This window comes from Temnothorax nylanderi, unplaced genomic scaffold (assembly GCF_030848795.1).
Source record: "Temnothorax nylanderi isolate EJ_2023f unplaced genomic scaffold, tnyl_v1.0 TNYL_tig0183_pilon, whole genome shotgun sequence".
In the NCBI taxonomy this organism is placed as follows: domain Eukaryota; kingdom Metazoa; phylum Arthropoda; class Insecta; order Hymenoptera; family Formicidae; genus Temnothorax; species Temnothorax nylanderi.
This window is the reverse complement of record NW_027249245.1, coordinates 155,304-172,553: the sequence shown is the minus strand read 5'-3', so window position 1 is coordinate 172,553 and position 17,250 is coordinate 155,304. Positions and strand designations below refer to the sequence as shown.

Genomic DNA, 17,250 nt, shown 5'->3' with positions numbered 1-17,250 from the left:
TCGTGAATACATATAATTTTGTCTTGCCAGCCGGAGTCTACCGGGAACCCACCTTAACGACTCGATACAAACAACCGATCTCCGATACGATGATTATTAACGACATTTAAACACCTTTTTTGTCTCCGCAAGAAAAGATAGTCAATTTATAAGGAGAGTAACCCGTCAAATATTTTGTGAATCCTCGAATTTAACATATCCACACATAATCCTTAATATATCTTGCGGTATTTTTATTTCTTAAATTGAAACATCACGATGAGAAACTAGGCGTTAACTTTTTGCTACGAAAAAGTAATTTATTCATGTGCAGATTTTAAGAAAATAATTTTTATTTGAGATGCCATCTGTTTCTTTTAGCTGCACTGACTGGCTGAACTAGGCTGAACTGGTGCAATAAGTTAGAGTGAGACAAGTATATTTTGTTTTACTCTAACTTACTGCATCAGTGTGCATCAGTTCAGCAAGTGCAGCTAAAAGAAACAGACCCATTATTATTTGCAGGAAGTGCCAGACTAGAGTCAAGCTCAACAGGGTCTTCTTTCCCCGCTAATTTTTCCAAGCCCGTTCCCTTGGCAGTGGTTTCGCTAGATAGTAGATAGGGACAGTGGGAATCTCGTTAATCCTTTAATATTTTTCATGTATTTTTTTGCTTAAGGAAACAAGTGACTCTTATTATTCCCATAATTCTCATTGCGCTCATCGATCCGCTATTCCTTCGCGATACTAACGAAATTTATATTACTCCGGCGACTTGCAACAGCCATTCGCGGCCTGGATGCCGCGGTACCCCAGACCGCAACTCCTCGCGAGCAGCCCCCGCGAAATTCATATCACGAGCGGCAGTCGGAGAGCGCGCCTAAGCCACGCGTTTCTCGCCTCGATCGCGAGGCAAGAGGTGAGAATACACAACCACCGCGCGGCGGCGTTACCGACTCCGCGATGCCGCTCGTGATGAAACCGATTGTAAGACTTATATACGGACGCGCGCTAGCTCGTGTTCAGCCGGGCCCAGCATCCTGGGCACGGGGGGCACAAGTGTACGTCGTCGTGTAATGCCTCATAGAAAGGCAAGAGAGAGCAAAGAGCCCTCGAGATGTTCGCGCGGCGCGCGCGCACACACAGTCACCTATGCGCGCGTGAGCAAACGCGGCCCGATGCACACGCACGTGCGCATATACGAGGTGGATTCGCGATCGAGTAAGATGGAAAGAGAGAAAGAGAAAGAGAGGGAGAGCGTCGGCGAACGTGTGTAAAGTCGCGATGCGCGGTGCGGGAGGAGAAAAAGAGAGAGGACCCCGTAAGGATGCGAGGCAGAGCGCGCGCGGGGTACACACGTAAAGGGGTCCTCCGTGCTCCCGGAGGTGGAGTGACTCGGGAAGGGGGCTGCACCGAAAGGGGGGGACGAGCCGCGGTGGGATTAGGGGGGAGGCCCGCAGGCCGGCCTGCGGCTCTCCGACTCAGTATCCCCGGAGCGACCGAGTCGTGTACCCCGCGGACGTTACTGCGTTTCCGTGCTCCAGCGTGCGCACACGGATTAACAAGTGGTAGGAACGGTACACACGGACATCGCCGCGCATTCATGCACACGCACACGCGCGCACGTGCACACACACACGCGTCTTTGTGCACGCCGGCTACCGAGCGGCGGCGTGCGTGCGTGTCCGTGCACACAGCGAAGGCGCGTTGCACGCCGTATTATACGCACACGTTCCCGCGTACGCCGGACACGTGCACACACCTGTTCGCCGCGCGTTTCCGCGGCGGCGCCGACGCCGGGCGGCCGACTCTCTCGCGGGTTCTCGCGGTGTGTCACGCGTGTGCGTGAGGCAGTGTCACACGTCTCGTTTTCCCGACGGTAGTGCCCAGGTATCGCGTTTCTCTCCCGAGGATCTCGAGGAAATCGCTTCTTTAGGACCACAGGATTGTTACACGTGTGAGTGAATAGGGGTGCGCGACGAGCGTCTTGCGACAATAATCAAATTCATTCAAAAGGTGCGAACGACTCCCGCGAAGATTTCTTTTTCCCCCTCTCGTGCATCGGGGGTCAATTGACGCATGGAGTGCGAATGGAATTATCTGATAGCTCGAACTCCGAATCGTTCTCGTCTTTCATATGCCGCAACGTGCCTACAGATTGAGGAATCGACCGGCGAAAATCAGTGTCAGATCCAACCGTAACTACGTGTCCGGGAAGGAAGAATACACGTGACGCTACCAACTTTCCAAATTGATTTCTACGATACTGTCGTATCGCTCGTACACGTGGGACACGTGCTGGACGTCGCGACTTGCGCATCGAGGAAAGCAGGTGTCGAGTTCTGGAGTAGCGCGCGTGCGATCATCAGGCTTTTGCGCGCGCAGTCGCTTTCTCCCGTCCGATGAAAATTTGTATGGCACGAGTCGTGTAATTAGACGCGGATTAGTCTTGCACGAGGACCGACGAACAACGAAGCGAGTGAGTTGCAGGACGAAGAAAAAAAAAGAGGCGTGAGAGAAAAGGACCGTATCACGGCGATCGTGGTTGGAGTATTCTCGAGAGCGAAAGGTACCTGTCGCGTCGCGAGAGCGGTACGCGAAGAAGCGAGTCTCACCCGAGTCTCCTCTTTGAATGTCGCTTATGCACGGGAAAAGTGAGGATTCGAGGATCTTTACGGACGAGAAACGGCGGAGAAAAACGCACGCGAGTCTTCCATTCATTCACCAAGTGTTGACGAGTGTTTAGTGCTCCACGGAAAGGAGAAAGGATCGTCCCTCCCCGCGGAGGATACACAGGCCAGTGGATATTCGGTGTTGGTGCGCGGACCGGAAAAATCTGAGTGCAGTGTGCCGATAAGAGATCGATAATATTCGGTGAGAGTGGTGAGAAAAAGGAAGAGAGAGGGAGAGAGAGAAAGAGCGAAGGATACGTACAAACGGCGCGACGGGCAGACAGTGGAGGATTCATCGAAAGCGCGGAGGAGTGCTCGAGGGAGCGGCCGAGGAGTAGCAGCAGGGGATATCGATGATATGCGGTAGTCGAGGGATTCCCCAGGGAGAGACATGAGGGCGGCCGCCACCTACGTCCTGTTCCTTGCCCATCTCATACAGGTACGCGCCGCGACACACGTCGCCTCCACACCTTCCTCCGATTCACCCGGATAACTCTCTCGCGTGCTTCACTTCGCGTTTCGAAACGGGCGAAAAGAATCGTCTGAAATGTCAAGCAATAATAGCTAGATATCGTCGCCCTCGGGGTGCAACTCGATGCAAATACAAACGAGCTAGTCAGAGAGGAGATGAATAGAATAAATTATTTTGTAGGATTAAGCAGGTTGGCAGTATAGGCAATATGTTACTTTTGAAATGAAACGTAATGTGGTACTCGAATTCCGAAAATTATAATTTCAATTATGTCAAAATTGCGTTTATTGTAATTTAAAGTAGACACGCAGTAAATTACAGTTACAAATCCGCAAACCTATAATCGACCATATTTATCATCTATAACATGAATTTAATGGAATACGACAAGGTATGATACATTTACAAGGTATAAAAAATCATGTATACTTTAAATCTTTAAAAGACAGAAAGATGGACTTTGTAATGGACATATCAAAATAACTGAAACCTCTGATTGCTACGTCCAACTTAGCAATGTAAACTCCGTATGGCCACTGCAATATCTTTCACTGCAGGCATTTAAGCCGGCATTTAAGAGCCGTAAAAAGCACAGCATGCGAGAAGATCACGGTACTATTTATACTAATAATCAGACACTTTTTAGTCTCTGCGAACGACTGTTTTCGCGATCGTTAAGACATTAGATTGCGTTATAACGTTGTACGTTTGCTCGATCGTCAGCAGTAAAGCCTCACGCAGTCGAGTGAAAAGTATCCCCTTCTTTCGCTTTGCGCGGCGACACAAGTGAGATCGGAAAAAAGAGCCAATGGGTATTCGAACAGGTGATGCAAGCGTACAGAACGCAGTGTACATACATACCCCGAGGCGTACGTTCGCAAAAATAAACAGTTGTACGTGACAGGCCATTACGATACACATTTATGTATGATTGAACTCAAGTTTTTTTTATTGCACGTCTATCAAGTAGGTTTTTTCTCGTATATAAACGCCTCTTAAATTAAAACTTTTATCGTTTACTAATTAAAAACATAGATATAATTGCTTTTATGCAGCAAAACTTGCTCTTGACGCTATCCGCGAAACGGCAGAAATCGATTATAATTTAACGGAACATCAGTGACTCCAAATATTTGTACGCTTGTACATATCCCACCATTGGATTATGATAATGTAATAGAAAATACCCATACTCGATTTACGAGTACCGTCTCGTTATCACTATGATTTACACAAGATCTGCTACCATCGCGTATCGGAAGTTAATTTGCAAGACAGTGCGGCGAGATTTCCATACCAGTCCCCGCGACCATTATAGATCATTGCGATCTCAGCGCATAGCGTTGGCTCCTTTCAAATGCTCATAGTTTACCGCTTGCATCACCGCACAAGGTGCTATCATGCGTGATGTAGCATCTGCGACGCGAGGCCGTTCTCACGTACGTGTTTTGATCTCTGGCAGTCTTCCGCCTTGGGGTACGATCAATGATACAAAACCAATCGCACAAAAGTAACACAAAAACGTGAATTTTATTATAATCACAGCTATTTTGATCTCGAAGAAACACTTAATTAACGTGCGCGTGTGTGACACATCGGAGTTTAATTATCAACAAATTTTTTTCTCCCTTTGAGAGAGAAAGAGAGAAGCCAAGTTCATTTTTCATTAACATACAATTATCATACATTAATATACAATTTAAATAGAAGAAAAATAATTTTATAATAATATTCACAGTAATATTATGATTTAACTTTATAACGGAATTATTATTTCCAATATTAAAAAGAAAAAATAAAACATTCCATAAATTTATAAATTATGAGACTAAAATACTTAATAATTCTTTTCTCACGTTCTTATTGCTTCTATCACACAATTTTTATTGCTTTCACATATGTACCGGCAAAGCCGGCTTTTGCATAATATAGCCGGTTACACGATGTAGTTGATAGCTATAGCTATAATTTATAAATTATTCATCGATAAGTTATAACATATAACGATGTTTGAATATACATTACAAGACCAAATTAATTAATTAAGATTATCGCGTTTATCAAAATCATGTTGACATCAGTTTAATTAGTAGAAAACGATTATATATTAATCACTTACATATTAAAAAACTAGCAAACTGCTGTAAAGTGAAGCGATTAGATAAATACAGGCGAGAAAGACGGTGATTCACTTAATACAGTTTATTAAATTACTTATGCCCTTAGATATTGACACGATAAGAAACTCCTTCGTCATTTTGCAACTTTATAAAAGTAGCATCTTATATATATATATATATATATATATATATATATATATGTATGTTTTTACAGATTAATATATTCTCACTTTCAATGTTAAATAATTATAAATAAGTTCATTTAATTGTCATCAGGGAAAAGTAGGTTCTGACTCTTGATGGAATTAATAACTAAGAAAAACTATGATTGTTGCTACACCTTGCGTACAAGGACTGCTTAGAAATGCGACTGAGTTTCACATCAAAGAAACAAGATTTCATTCTATTTCGTTGGATATTAAAGCACGATCGGAATTCGCTTCTAATGAATCGGCGTCTCTTTGTCCTCGTGATCGTCGGCTGTGTTTCTGTATACCACGGTATGTAATATGTCGTTGGACGACTATCTTAACGCGTCTCTCCCGCGAGTTGCACAAGGATAGGAGGGCGGCGTTACATCCTTCTCCTTGTTCTCAGCCAGGAGAGATTACGCACTTACTGCGTAAGTATAGTTTTTTTTGCGGATGTTGCCCCGTCACTCGCACTTTATAATTTTCTTACTGCGTCTCTCCTCCGTATTGTGCACTATCTCGGATAGCTTCGTCCGGGAATGACAATATCGCGCAGTCTTCATTCGCACTGCAAACTTACGTTTTTCTATCGAATAGTTGCCGTATATATATATATATATATATATATATATATAGTATTTTTTAACTCACCAATCATGGACTCTTTAAATTTGACTCTATATTTAATATTAAACTGACATATCAAATATCTATATAGCTTATTTTCTGTCTACGGATTGCTTATTACATCACTATGTATTATATTGTATTGGAATGTATGTTAATGTAGTAATTAATATTAAATTTTGCCGCGCATATGCGGGTATTTATTTTTGCATGAATTATTACAATTGTTCAGTCAGTCATCGTGTCAGAATCGCGTGTATAAAATTTTAGCATCTTAGTTGCAGGCACGCCTGTAAACTTGTCAATGATGTATCAATTTATTAGAGACTGTTGAATTTTCGGCGCTGATTATAAACTTGAAATAGCAATGGAATGAAAGAAAATTCTGTGATATTTTACGCAAAATTTATATATTTTTTAAGAGACAGCGCGCACTACAATAAAAATAATTATAACTTCTTTCTCTTCTAGCTATCCCGTTGTTTCGCCGTGGTATCTCGGAAAAGAGCCGCAATCACGAGCGAAAATGATTAAATTATAAATATCAAATGTAAATTGCCGGGTTAAAGTATGATGCGTGTGTTCGAGCGAGGAGGCAAGCAAATCCACGCTTCCGTAACGATCGACAATTTCGGTCGAACCCGACGAATAATGGGAGCTTAGGAGCCGGAGCGTTGCGGAGTCTCGCTCCGACCTGGAGTTACCGGGGGTCACCTCCTCTCCTGGGCCCTCTCTCTTATAAATGACTTTCGAAGAACGGGCCGCGGTAGAGAAGAGGGTTCCCTCGCCGCGTCCGTCCGTCGTTCTCTCGATGATTTCGACCTAGTGCAATTAAGCCGTCGCCGCCGCCGTTGCTGCTGTTGCTGCCGCGTTGTGTGCGCTGCTCTCTTTCAATTACAGTCCGAACGGAATTACCGTTATAACGTGCGATGCCGAAAAAAGTTCCTCGAAAGCGGTTCCGAAGAAGCGCATATCCCGCGTCTGTTAGATTCGTGCCCTTTCGTGTGTGTCTCTTCGACCGTGCCCTTCCGCGTGTTCTATTTTAAAAAGGAACATCAAATTTGAGGGAATTTCTACGTTAAGACATCTCGTCTTTCGACTAAAAAAAATTGATTAATTGCTTAAAGTGTACAAATAGTTTTTCCAAAGATATAGTAATTTAATGTAGGGAGAACATTAGTTACTCCATCCGTGAATTTCACCACATGGCACACTGTGATTCATGCGCGCGAAGAGCGCTAGCTGCGAAAAAAATCGCGGGAAAATATACGTGAACCTGAGAAAGGGAACTTAGCCTTCGCACGGTTGCGTTGTAATTTGCAAAGCGATTACTTCCGCGCAATTTCTTGCGCGATTCTCGAGACTTTCCACGTGCGCGCAGCTGACGCTTCCTACGGCCACGGCAATCGATGAGCCCGCGATTGAGATCAACCCGGAAGTAGGCGCGTGATTTTTTTTAAATGTATATATGATGAAACGATTGTGCTCCATACTTATAGATCGTTACTGAAACATATGGCATATGGGAAATTATCCTTGTAAATACTGATGTATATCTTTACAACACTACGTGATACATTACTCGTGATATCGTAATTAATTAACAAAACAGTAACTTCCGTCGCCAGTAAATAATTCAAAACAAAAGTCTGTCGTTGGCATGATGTAGTATCTGTTTCGCGTTTTTACAATTTTTTCACTTTAGCCTTCACAGTTCTCTACAGATCGAACATTTTATTTTATTTTTATTCGACATGAGTTGCGGCGCGCAATCGCGGGTTAATCGAGCGCGATCGACTTCGGGCTGTCTGATTAAAGACGATTTCACGGGAAGAGCCACGGCCTGCGGATCGGAAGGTGTTGATGTGGCCTGACTAACGAATATCGAAGCCACCGGACTGGCGGATCGGCCGGTCGGCTTTCTCATCGCGATTTTCCGCGGCGGAGAGATTCCGCGACGATCGCGGACGATCGGCACGATCGGTGGAGGAAGAGAGACGCCGGTTTATTAAGCTTGAAATTGCACGAGGCCTCCAACAATTATCGTAAACCCCCGTTATGGATTCCTGGTGCTGGAAATCGATCCGCATTCGTCTGCATATGTACAGCGAGACGCGTGAGATGCACCTGAGATTCGCCTCGGCCCGACTTTTATTGGCCGCCGCCGCCGCGAGATGATAATTCATCGCGTCTTCTCCATCGCCGCGGCTTAATTATCCGCTGAACGCGCCGTGGACTATCATCAACTCTCATTCAATATGAGAAACATAGTTTATACAGTTGCGCTGCTCGACTCTGATTCCGACCGTTAAGTGCATCCGCAATTTTTTCTATTCTTTTAAACAACTAGCAGCTCTCTCTCTCTCTCTCTCTCTCTCTCTCTCTCTCTCTCTCTCTCTCTCTCTCTCTCTCTCTCTCTCTCTCTCTCTCTCTCTCTCTCTCTCTCTCTCTCTCTCTCTCTCTCTCTCTCTCTCTCTCTGTCCTTGTCGATATTCTACATCATATTATTATTGTAGTTATTAACGCGATTCAGTCACTTACGTTTATACCTTGGACCAACTTGACAATTACGTTATTGCTTGGCGCACGCGAATACGCGTTACGTAATTGTGTACTTTCACTGACGTTTATTGAATTATTATAATAATCTTGAATGCTAATTCAAAAAGTAGGTATAATTGCAGCTACTTGTGGAAACAAATAATTTTTGCATTTCTCTTTACGAGCTCTTACGTAATGCAATCTATTTTTGCATTGTTAGCGAGTAACGATAATGATTATTAGCACAACGGCGGAAAATAATTGACCGTTTTCAGCAACGCGTCTCTAACTTTCTCAGCGTCTGCAATTTTTATATGTTTTATAGGTTTCCATTGATATCTTGGACAATTTGCCGTGAAACTGTATTGCCGATCTTATCTCTCACAGATGTGCGCGCTGTCGCAATTTTCTCAGATAGTTCTTACGGTTGTTTAGACAAAGTCGTAGGTCTCGACAAGAAAATTTCATTCGACGTGGAGCGCGGAGTATAATTAATCGAGCGTGATTGATTAACTAGCCGATTGATTAACTCGCGGAATCTCGAATCACGATTATTTCAAGCATATACAATCGCCTCGATCGCCCGCCTCAGTTCCGGCGCGCCGGGCCGGGCCCCCCGAGTTTAGAAGAACCTGAAAGCGGTCCACTGAGACCGTAATTACACGCTCGCGCGATTATGGGTCTCTTTGCATCGCGCCAGCGCTGACGATATTTCGAGGTACGAGCTAATTAACGTGAGCTCTTTAAATTCGATCTATCGCGCGGTCTTAATTAAAATCTGCGGTTACGCATTTGCCGCGGCATAGACTGATGGCTCGAGTTCTTCCGCGTGACAGACGCGAGATAAAGCCGAGCAAGACGTATATTCGTCCTACGCTACTTGCGTTTCTTGCTCAACGACGACGACGACGACGACGACGATCTGTTAAGCCGGCGCGCCCGTACCTCCTTCCGCTTTCGTCCTGAGAACCGAGGATTTTCTCGCGCATCTCTCACCTCGATCCATCTTGTTCTCTTTTCTTTCTTTTTTTTATCTCTGTTACCATTCCATTCCGCGTTCGATCGGCGTGGCCAATTATCGATGTCAGGAAGAGAACGAGGAATGCTCCAGGCTCCTCGAAAGTGAAAACTCCAGTTAACTAGAAGGATGCGCGGTACAATGGCAAGATCCGATGCCTCCTCGATTTACACCATGTAGAGTGACGAAGGCAATAAGAAAAATTGGTAATGACGAAAAAAAAGTAGAGAAGAAAATCAAACAAAATATTAATCTCGGACCCGGCGAGGAGGACTGAAGAAGCGAGGCGCAAAGTGTGAGAGAACGGAAATAACGCGGAACGCGATGATGGCCGGGGTGTAAATAGGGAATCCTTCGGGGCAGAAGAAGCGCCTTCCGCGCGAACGAGAGCCGCCGGGCGAGGACGTGCGGTGGGATCCGCGAGGAAAAAGCCGCGGCGGGGAGAAACGAAGGGCAGGCCGGGGAGAGATGAAAACACAGAGAGAGAGAGAGAGAGCGCACTGCACAGCAGCCGAAGCGGAGCCGGGGCCGGGTTAAAGCGAAGCGTTTAGCCGGCGGTCACGCGAATCCCCTATAAAAATCAGCCCCGAGGCGGAGAAGAGGAGCGAGCAGCCTCGGCGAATGCTCGGCAGATAGACAGATAATGCGGTCCGGTGGCGTTGCCCCGTGTGGCGTGGCGTGGCGTGGCGTGGCGCTGGGTGCCCCGTCCTGACCGACATGGTACCCCATGGACCACGGCGGCGCACAGGTGCGTGCCTGCGAGTCCTTTTTCCCCCTCGGCTCGCCGCGCCGCCGATAGGAAGGAGCAACATCAGGCGGAGAAGCGGAGCTCGCCGCCGAGCGAACCTGCACGGAGAGCTTTTACGAGTTCGTGGAAACGAGCCGCGAGATGCTCCTCACGAGTTTCGAAACGCGCCGAGTAATGGGGCGCGCTCTCTGTGATACGGCACGAATGCTGCGCACGATGGGAATTGCCGAAGCAGCACGTGACGATGTGGATATTAATTCCGCTAGTTACTCCACCGAGTTTGTTCGCAGCTTCTTCGCGCTTATTGCGATTTACTTGTCTCGATTCAATTTCTATTGTGTACAAGTACCCGTATAGAAACTAAATCTTGTTGCGACAGAGATGACAAGAAGGAAATTATATTCCAATGGCGGTTTGGGCGGTCGTCTCGACATGATTACCGGGGCGATTATCTTTTTTCCCCGACATCAGCACAATTTCTTTTGATTGATGTTAATCGGATTTTCTTGGTCGATCGCTCCGTTATTCGATCGAAAATAATGGGTAAGAAGAACGAGCGCGAGAAGAGCAGTTCGTCAGTGCGGGAACCGCGCGAATACCGCCTCGAGAGAAGAAAGACGCGGGGTTTTTTTTTTTCGCAGATGCCTCTGTGCTTCATTGGCCGCCTCCAGTTTTCTTGTCTTCCGCCGACGACGGCCGTGGACAAAAGAGTGGACGATTCGATGAACGTCGACAGGTGTGACTGGTGAAAACTGCGAGGCGGAGCCCGTTAACAGTTACTCCATTTCGCGTCGCGTTCCTCGACGAAGTGTCGCGCCGATGTGTATAGAGATATGTATTTTAATATCCCCTTGCCTTCTCCGCGAAGATACGGCTTCAACCTGATACGCCATATTATCTTTGCATGCGAAACCAATAAAGCCCTCAGCCGGGTCTCTCTTATTATATATTATAAATTATAATTGCTATACAGTTCCAACGAGTCAAATCACTCGTTGGAATTATATGGCACTTATCATCGAACGGTGAGTTCCCCTTTTACATCTCATCTTAAATGCATAGTGTGTGCATTTTGCATGTTACATTTCGCGTACATGAATAGCACACGCGACAGAAATATGCGTAACGCAAACGGCCGGCCGTTTAGAAGGATGACGTAGCGGGATTTATCGCCGGCAGCGTGTTTTATTTGGAAATTTCAATAATGAGACTATCTGAAATTCAAACGGGGGAGACTCCGTACACGATCCCGGCTCGTTGCTCATTTTCGTGTTCACTGAACTCGAGCAACGTCGATTATGATTAACTGCGCGCCTTAACGCTTAGTTCGCTCCACCAACCGGGCGACGTTTTTCCTTTTAATTTATTATCGCGTTTCGCCCCACTCGACTTACCGCCGTAATCGCTTAGCCACTGTCGCGAGAGTACTTACACAACGTGTAATCGGTAATAATCGCCCTCGTAATCTATAGTCTGGTGATTAGAGACTACGGACACCGCTTTCTTTTCGCTATACTCGCGGATCAGCGCGACGGTCTTTTGTGCTGATGACGGCTGATGCTGCGGGCGGTCTGGCTGATTGTTTTACACCTCCAATTCTTTACCACGAAAAGTGACCGCGAAATATAATCGACGAGCCAGGAAAAAACGCGATTTACAAGGTTATGATTTTGTGAATTCGAGAGTAACGCCCGCAGTGGCAGTTCATGATTGAGTATCAGCAAACGATCATAAACCTTGTTATGGTCGTTCGTTTATAATTAATTTTAGATATTTAAAAAATTTTTGAAGATACAAATCATAGAAATTTTAGAACAAATTTTCCTCTAATTGCTGGCTCGGTGCTCATTTTAAACATCATGTAAGAACGCACGAATTTCACGAAGAATGCCGGATTAAGTCGCAATTACTGACTCGGAATTAATTACGGGGGACGCGAGAACAGACTTCCTCTTTGGAAGAGGAAAACGATATACGAAACGATAATCGCTCGACTGGAATAAAGCGATCGTTATTGAGATTTTATCGTACGCCATCCGCACACTTATCAGTTAATAGAAACGAAACCGATATATCTGTCTGCATTCAAGACAGACGCCTTGCGTGTAAAAGCGTGTAAACGAAACAATCCCCAACTCACACCTGTTGCCGCCGGTTTCTCGGATCCACGATCCTCCGAGGCAGACAGGTAGAAGACGTTCAGGCTGAGCGGACCACGGCCGATCTTTCCAGTCCGGCCTTCGATCGGGTTTCAAACGTTCTTTCGACCGGAGCTAACAAAAGCTCATCGATAACGACCTGCCGTTTTGTTGCAACGATGACAAGTTCCCATGAGTCTTCCCACGACGAATACGATATACCCACTCGTCAATCGCGTCCGATTGAGATCAGAAAAGCAAGACGTATAGTGCACCCGCACATTCGCGAAAACGTTCTCTTGATAAATCTTCTCGATTTCTAGAGAAGAAACCGAGAGGAACGGCTTTATGGTTTTATAATTGTTTTAATCGTTTGGGAAAATATAAGGCATGTGCTCATGAAAATTTAATTCTGTCGGTAAGCGGCGACGAAACGGGAACTACCTGTCTTATAATTATCGCAGGGGGGGTAGATATTACTTGAATTTTATTGCCCGATCGATGGAGTGTCTTAAATGCGCTCTTTATGGCTAAATCAAATTATTGCCTCGGCCGTGGAAGAATGTGAAAATGATAGCCCACTTCGAGGAGTTATCCCCGCGATTATTAATTTCAGCGCTTTTAACGATTACAGTTTTACCGAATGCCCAGCGAATTTTACTAATCACGTGATGCGCCTTAACGGTTTCAAAGCCGTCGACATACTATAAAGCAGGTACAATTAAATTGAACGACGCACGATGACATTCCTTTTCCTTTTATTAAATGATATCTAAGAACACATGCCGCAGGAAACGCCGCGTCGAGGCATATCTCGAGTAAAACATCCGGTCTTTAATAGACCTGTAAGAGAGATATTCAATCACAGGCTCGGATGTTTCGATTCGGATCTCTCTTGCCTACCCCAAGCAATACAAGATGATAAAGGGGGAAAGCGATGGGGGGTTCGCGAAACTTCCCACGCAAAGACTTTTTAATTATTTCGGTAATTTGTGGTCAGGTTAAAGGCAGTCTGGCGGGCTTGCCGAGTGGGTAGCAAATAATATTAAGTATAGGTCTCCCTATCTCTCGCAGGGAGGATGGAGAGAGAGATATATGGACCGTAGGGGCATGGCCTAAGTCCGTGGTACACTGAGGCAGCGCACAACACACAAGCCTGTAAAACCGTGAGCGAAGGCGAGCGCGCGAGGCACACAACGAAGCGGAGTGCAGAAACGAGACGTGCAATACGGACGGCCAACACGCACACACACGCACGCCCGAGCGATTTGTCCGTGCAGATTCTACGGTATAAAATTAAATGGTGTTCGGTAGGTCTATTTCACTCGGGCAGGTAGCGGCCACCGGTAATTACTACCTACGACTTGGGAGCTCAGAGATAAAATGAAAGGCCCGGACGATTTTCGAAACCGAAATCGCGGCAGTCCCTGATGCGGCTGTTGCCGTTGTTGCTGCATGCTGCTGCTGCTCCTCGCTTCTATTCTTCCTCTTGCCAATTTTCTATTCTTGCTCTTGTCCTTCCTTTCCTTCTGCAATTCGGAGTGATCGATCGCGCCATTTGGCTCGCGATCTCGCGATGATCGGCGAGATAAAGGGATGATAAAAAATATGTAATTTCCATTGCTTTATTAATGTGCAGGATACGAGAGATTATATTTACGTAATCAATTTTAGGAGATTATTGCGCCGCGCGCCTTGTCGCGATTCCTTTTTCTTTATTTGGGCGCATCGATTATCGGGGATATCGTTCGTTGCAAGTAGTTTAAGGCAACGCCGAGGTACTTAGCTAATTTAGCTAATTTAGATGGGAATTTTTTTGCAGGCGCGTCGCCGTTTTCCAATTAGCGTTAGCATCTAATGATAAGATACGGGTACTTTCATCGATGCGTCCCGTTGCGTCGCCAGACGGTAGCGGATTCGCAGTTAAGATATTAAAGGAACACTTCTCTTCCGTGGGTTTACGTAATCATAGCCGGGTGTAATTACGTATTTACATAATTACATATATGCCGTACGCGTTTACGGCACCCTAATGAGATCGGTTGATAACAATCGATTTGTACACAGCGTACTTTCTGCATTTATCCACTTTTTAAACTTGTTTATCTTCGAGTTAAGTGCAATGATTACCAACCATAAATCGGTAATATGCATCGAATTTTATAATCTTACATTTTCGTACAATATCCTCGATTCCGACTGCTACCGATAATGCTATTGTGTGCAAGAAGGACTTACAATTAGGCAAGAAAATATTAATGTACTTAAATAAATATTGTCACCTCTTTATTATTTATCTATACATTTATTATTATTTGGCGATAAAATTGAAAAAATTCACTAACTGCGACGGATTTTCGCATCTAGCGTGAGAAAAATCGTGCAAATGCGCCAAGCGAATTTTTCGAAAGCGGCAGGTTCTGATTTTCGCGGACGCGGCTTGCATCGGCAAATGAGTTTCCTCGGAAAGGGGCAAGAACAAAGGAAGGAGGAAGACGCACTTGAAGAGGACACGGTAGAGTCGTTCCTCAGTATGCGTTCCGCGAGCGTTTTTTTCGGCCAGCCGGGCGAATTATTCGTACTTCGCGAGTTCTACGAGAATGTATATAAAAGTAGGCGCACTGAGGTATGGCTCGCTGCACCTTGGTTATGCGGAAAGGAAAGGCTCTTCTCTGACGAACGCTGACCGACCGACCGACCGCCGCGCGAGCGAACGCGCACACAACTCACGTGCAACTCGCTACTACATATACCGAAGGCCATCATTTTGTCCATCTCGTGTATATTCACACACACACACACACACACACACACACACACACACACACACACACACACACACACACACACACACACACACACGGCTGACGTTGCGACAGGTTACGAAGATGTGCACACTCGCAGCGAGAATAAGATGCCCCTTTTGATGAACACTTTTTCATCATGTGATCAAAACGTGAGAAATAGTTATTACGAATTTTTACAACGTTGAAAATGGCTCAACGTGATGCCGAAATATTACGGAAGATTATCTTGTAAAAATTAAAGTAAATTACTTTTAATCTATAAAATTACGCGTTGTATTCTCATAGCTCTTTAGTTATCACAATTTGTTGGTTTATTATCGAGAGCCTTAAGTTAATTTTTCTTTTTATTGAAAATTTAACTTAATAGTTTCCGAAACTTAGACTGGACCGCCAGATAGGTGTGTTCATCGTTAGGAAAGTTAAATTTCAAACATTTTCCAAAAATATCTCCTTCGATTTCGTCATTGAGAAGGTAAGAATATAGCGTATAATTTAAAAAATCTTATTTTTTTATGTAAATCGTGAAAACCTGTTTAATGGACAATGAAGTTATTATAATGTACGTATAATATAGTTAGAAAGGGATGAACTTTCAACCTAATAACCGCGAAAGCGAGCGTCGCTGCGAAAGACGAAAGAAAAGAAATAATCGCTTCGCAGATAGAAGGCGCGGTACCAGGATAAAGGAAGCGATCGTTAATACGAGGTGTCTCCACTTTTATTACACCTCGGCAGCCCCGAGAAACTTCAATTATCGTTGGGTGGCGGTCGACTTCGATGAGAGAATCTGAGATATAGACTTTGGCTGGAATCTTAGGAAGAAACTGGAATAGAGTCCTTAATATATACTACGTTATACAACATCATTAGTACGCTTTAACTTTTTATACATTTTTTATTTGAAACACGATAAGTACAACATATCACTGATTATTACAGCATTACATAACGTTTACAACACTAATATATCGTGGCATTATTTTATGAGAAAAAAATGAAAGCGTCGAAATATTAGGGGAACTCACATTTTTCAATCTGGTGCCGAAATTTCGTCGAGCCACCAAATTCTGGTCGCGTCCGCGAGCGATTCTCTTGAGCATCTCCCGGTCGAGGCTCCGTAAGCGTCCATCCGCGACTGCGTCGGAAAGGGTCTTCCGCGTCGGCTAACTTAAAGCATCTCCAGCTTGCTTGTCGTCCGACAATTTCTCGTCGGCACGTGAGCGGACTGTGCAAAGTTTGCGGAGCGCGCGTTTGCAAACGCTCACGCGCGTTCGCTCGCCAGCAAGAGAAAGAGAGAGAGTTTCTATCGCTGGACCGCACGGAGGCAGGAGGTTACCGACGAAGCCGAGAGAGCCTCCAGAATAAGTATGCTCGGCTAATAAAACGCGTACGCGCGCGTCGTTACACACAGCGTTCGCTTTCCAAACAAACGCGCGGCGGCTCTCGTCATCGCGCGCACTCGGAAACTCGTACCGACGGGATTTATCGCCGTACGGACGTCGGTCGTCGGACGTAAACGCGAACCGCGACGACGACGGCAACGACGATGATGTCGACGTCGAACGTCGCCTTGCGACACGACACTAATCGAAGAAAAAGAAAGAGAGAGAGAGAGAGGGAGGGAGAGGGAGACCCATCTTCTATTTCTCGACATACAAAAAGCACCGGGCGATGTTAATAGACGTGCATGATGCTGCGGGGATAGTTATTACTATTGCCGAATGGGTCGGGTTAACGCGAGGATAAATCGCGATACTATTTTTACGGCGATGGGATCGCATATACACGAGGTCGTCTTCGCGATCAACAGCTTGATCGTAAAGCACAAAACGCTCGTTTGAAATTTATTGAAACGAGCCTCCTTCCGTGCGTTCCACCGCGGAGTGATGCACGATGGAGCGGATTGCCTCGCAGATTGCAATATTTTGAATCTTTAA

The 17,250-nt window shown here is 45.3% G+C and overlaps 1 protein-coding gene across 1 annotated transcript in view; it reads left to right on the top strand.

Annotated features, from left to right (window-relative positions):
• Window positions 1-1,485: 1,485 nt before the first annotated feature.
• The window catches only part of Ser (protein serrate), a 42,224-nt gene continuing 26,459 nt past the window's right edge, over window positions 1,486-17,250 (top strand). Inside the window, exon 1 of the mRNA XM_071716343.1 lies at window positions 1,486-3,090. Coding sequence (XP_071572444.1) covers window positions 3,043-3,090 — 48 coding nt within the window. The 5' untranslated portion in view covers window positions 1,486-3,042. The remainder of the gene's footprint in view (window positions 3,091-17,250) is intronic.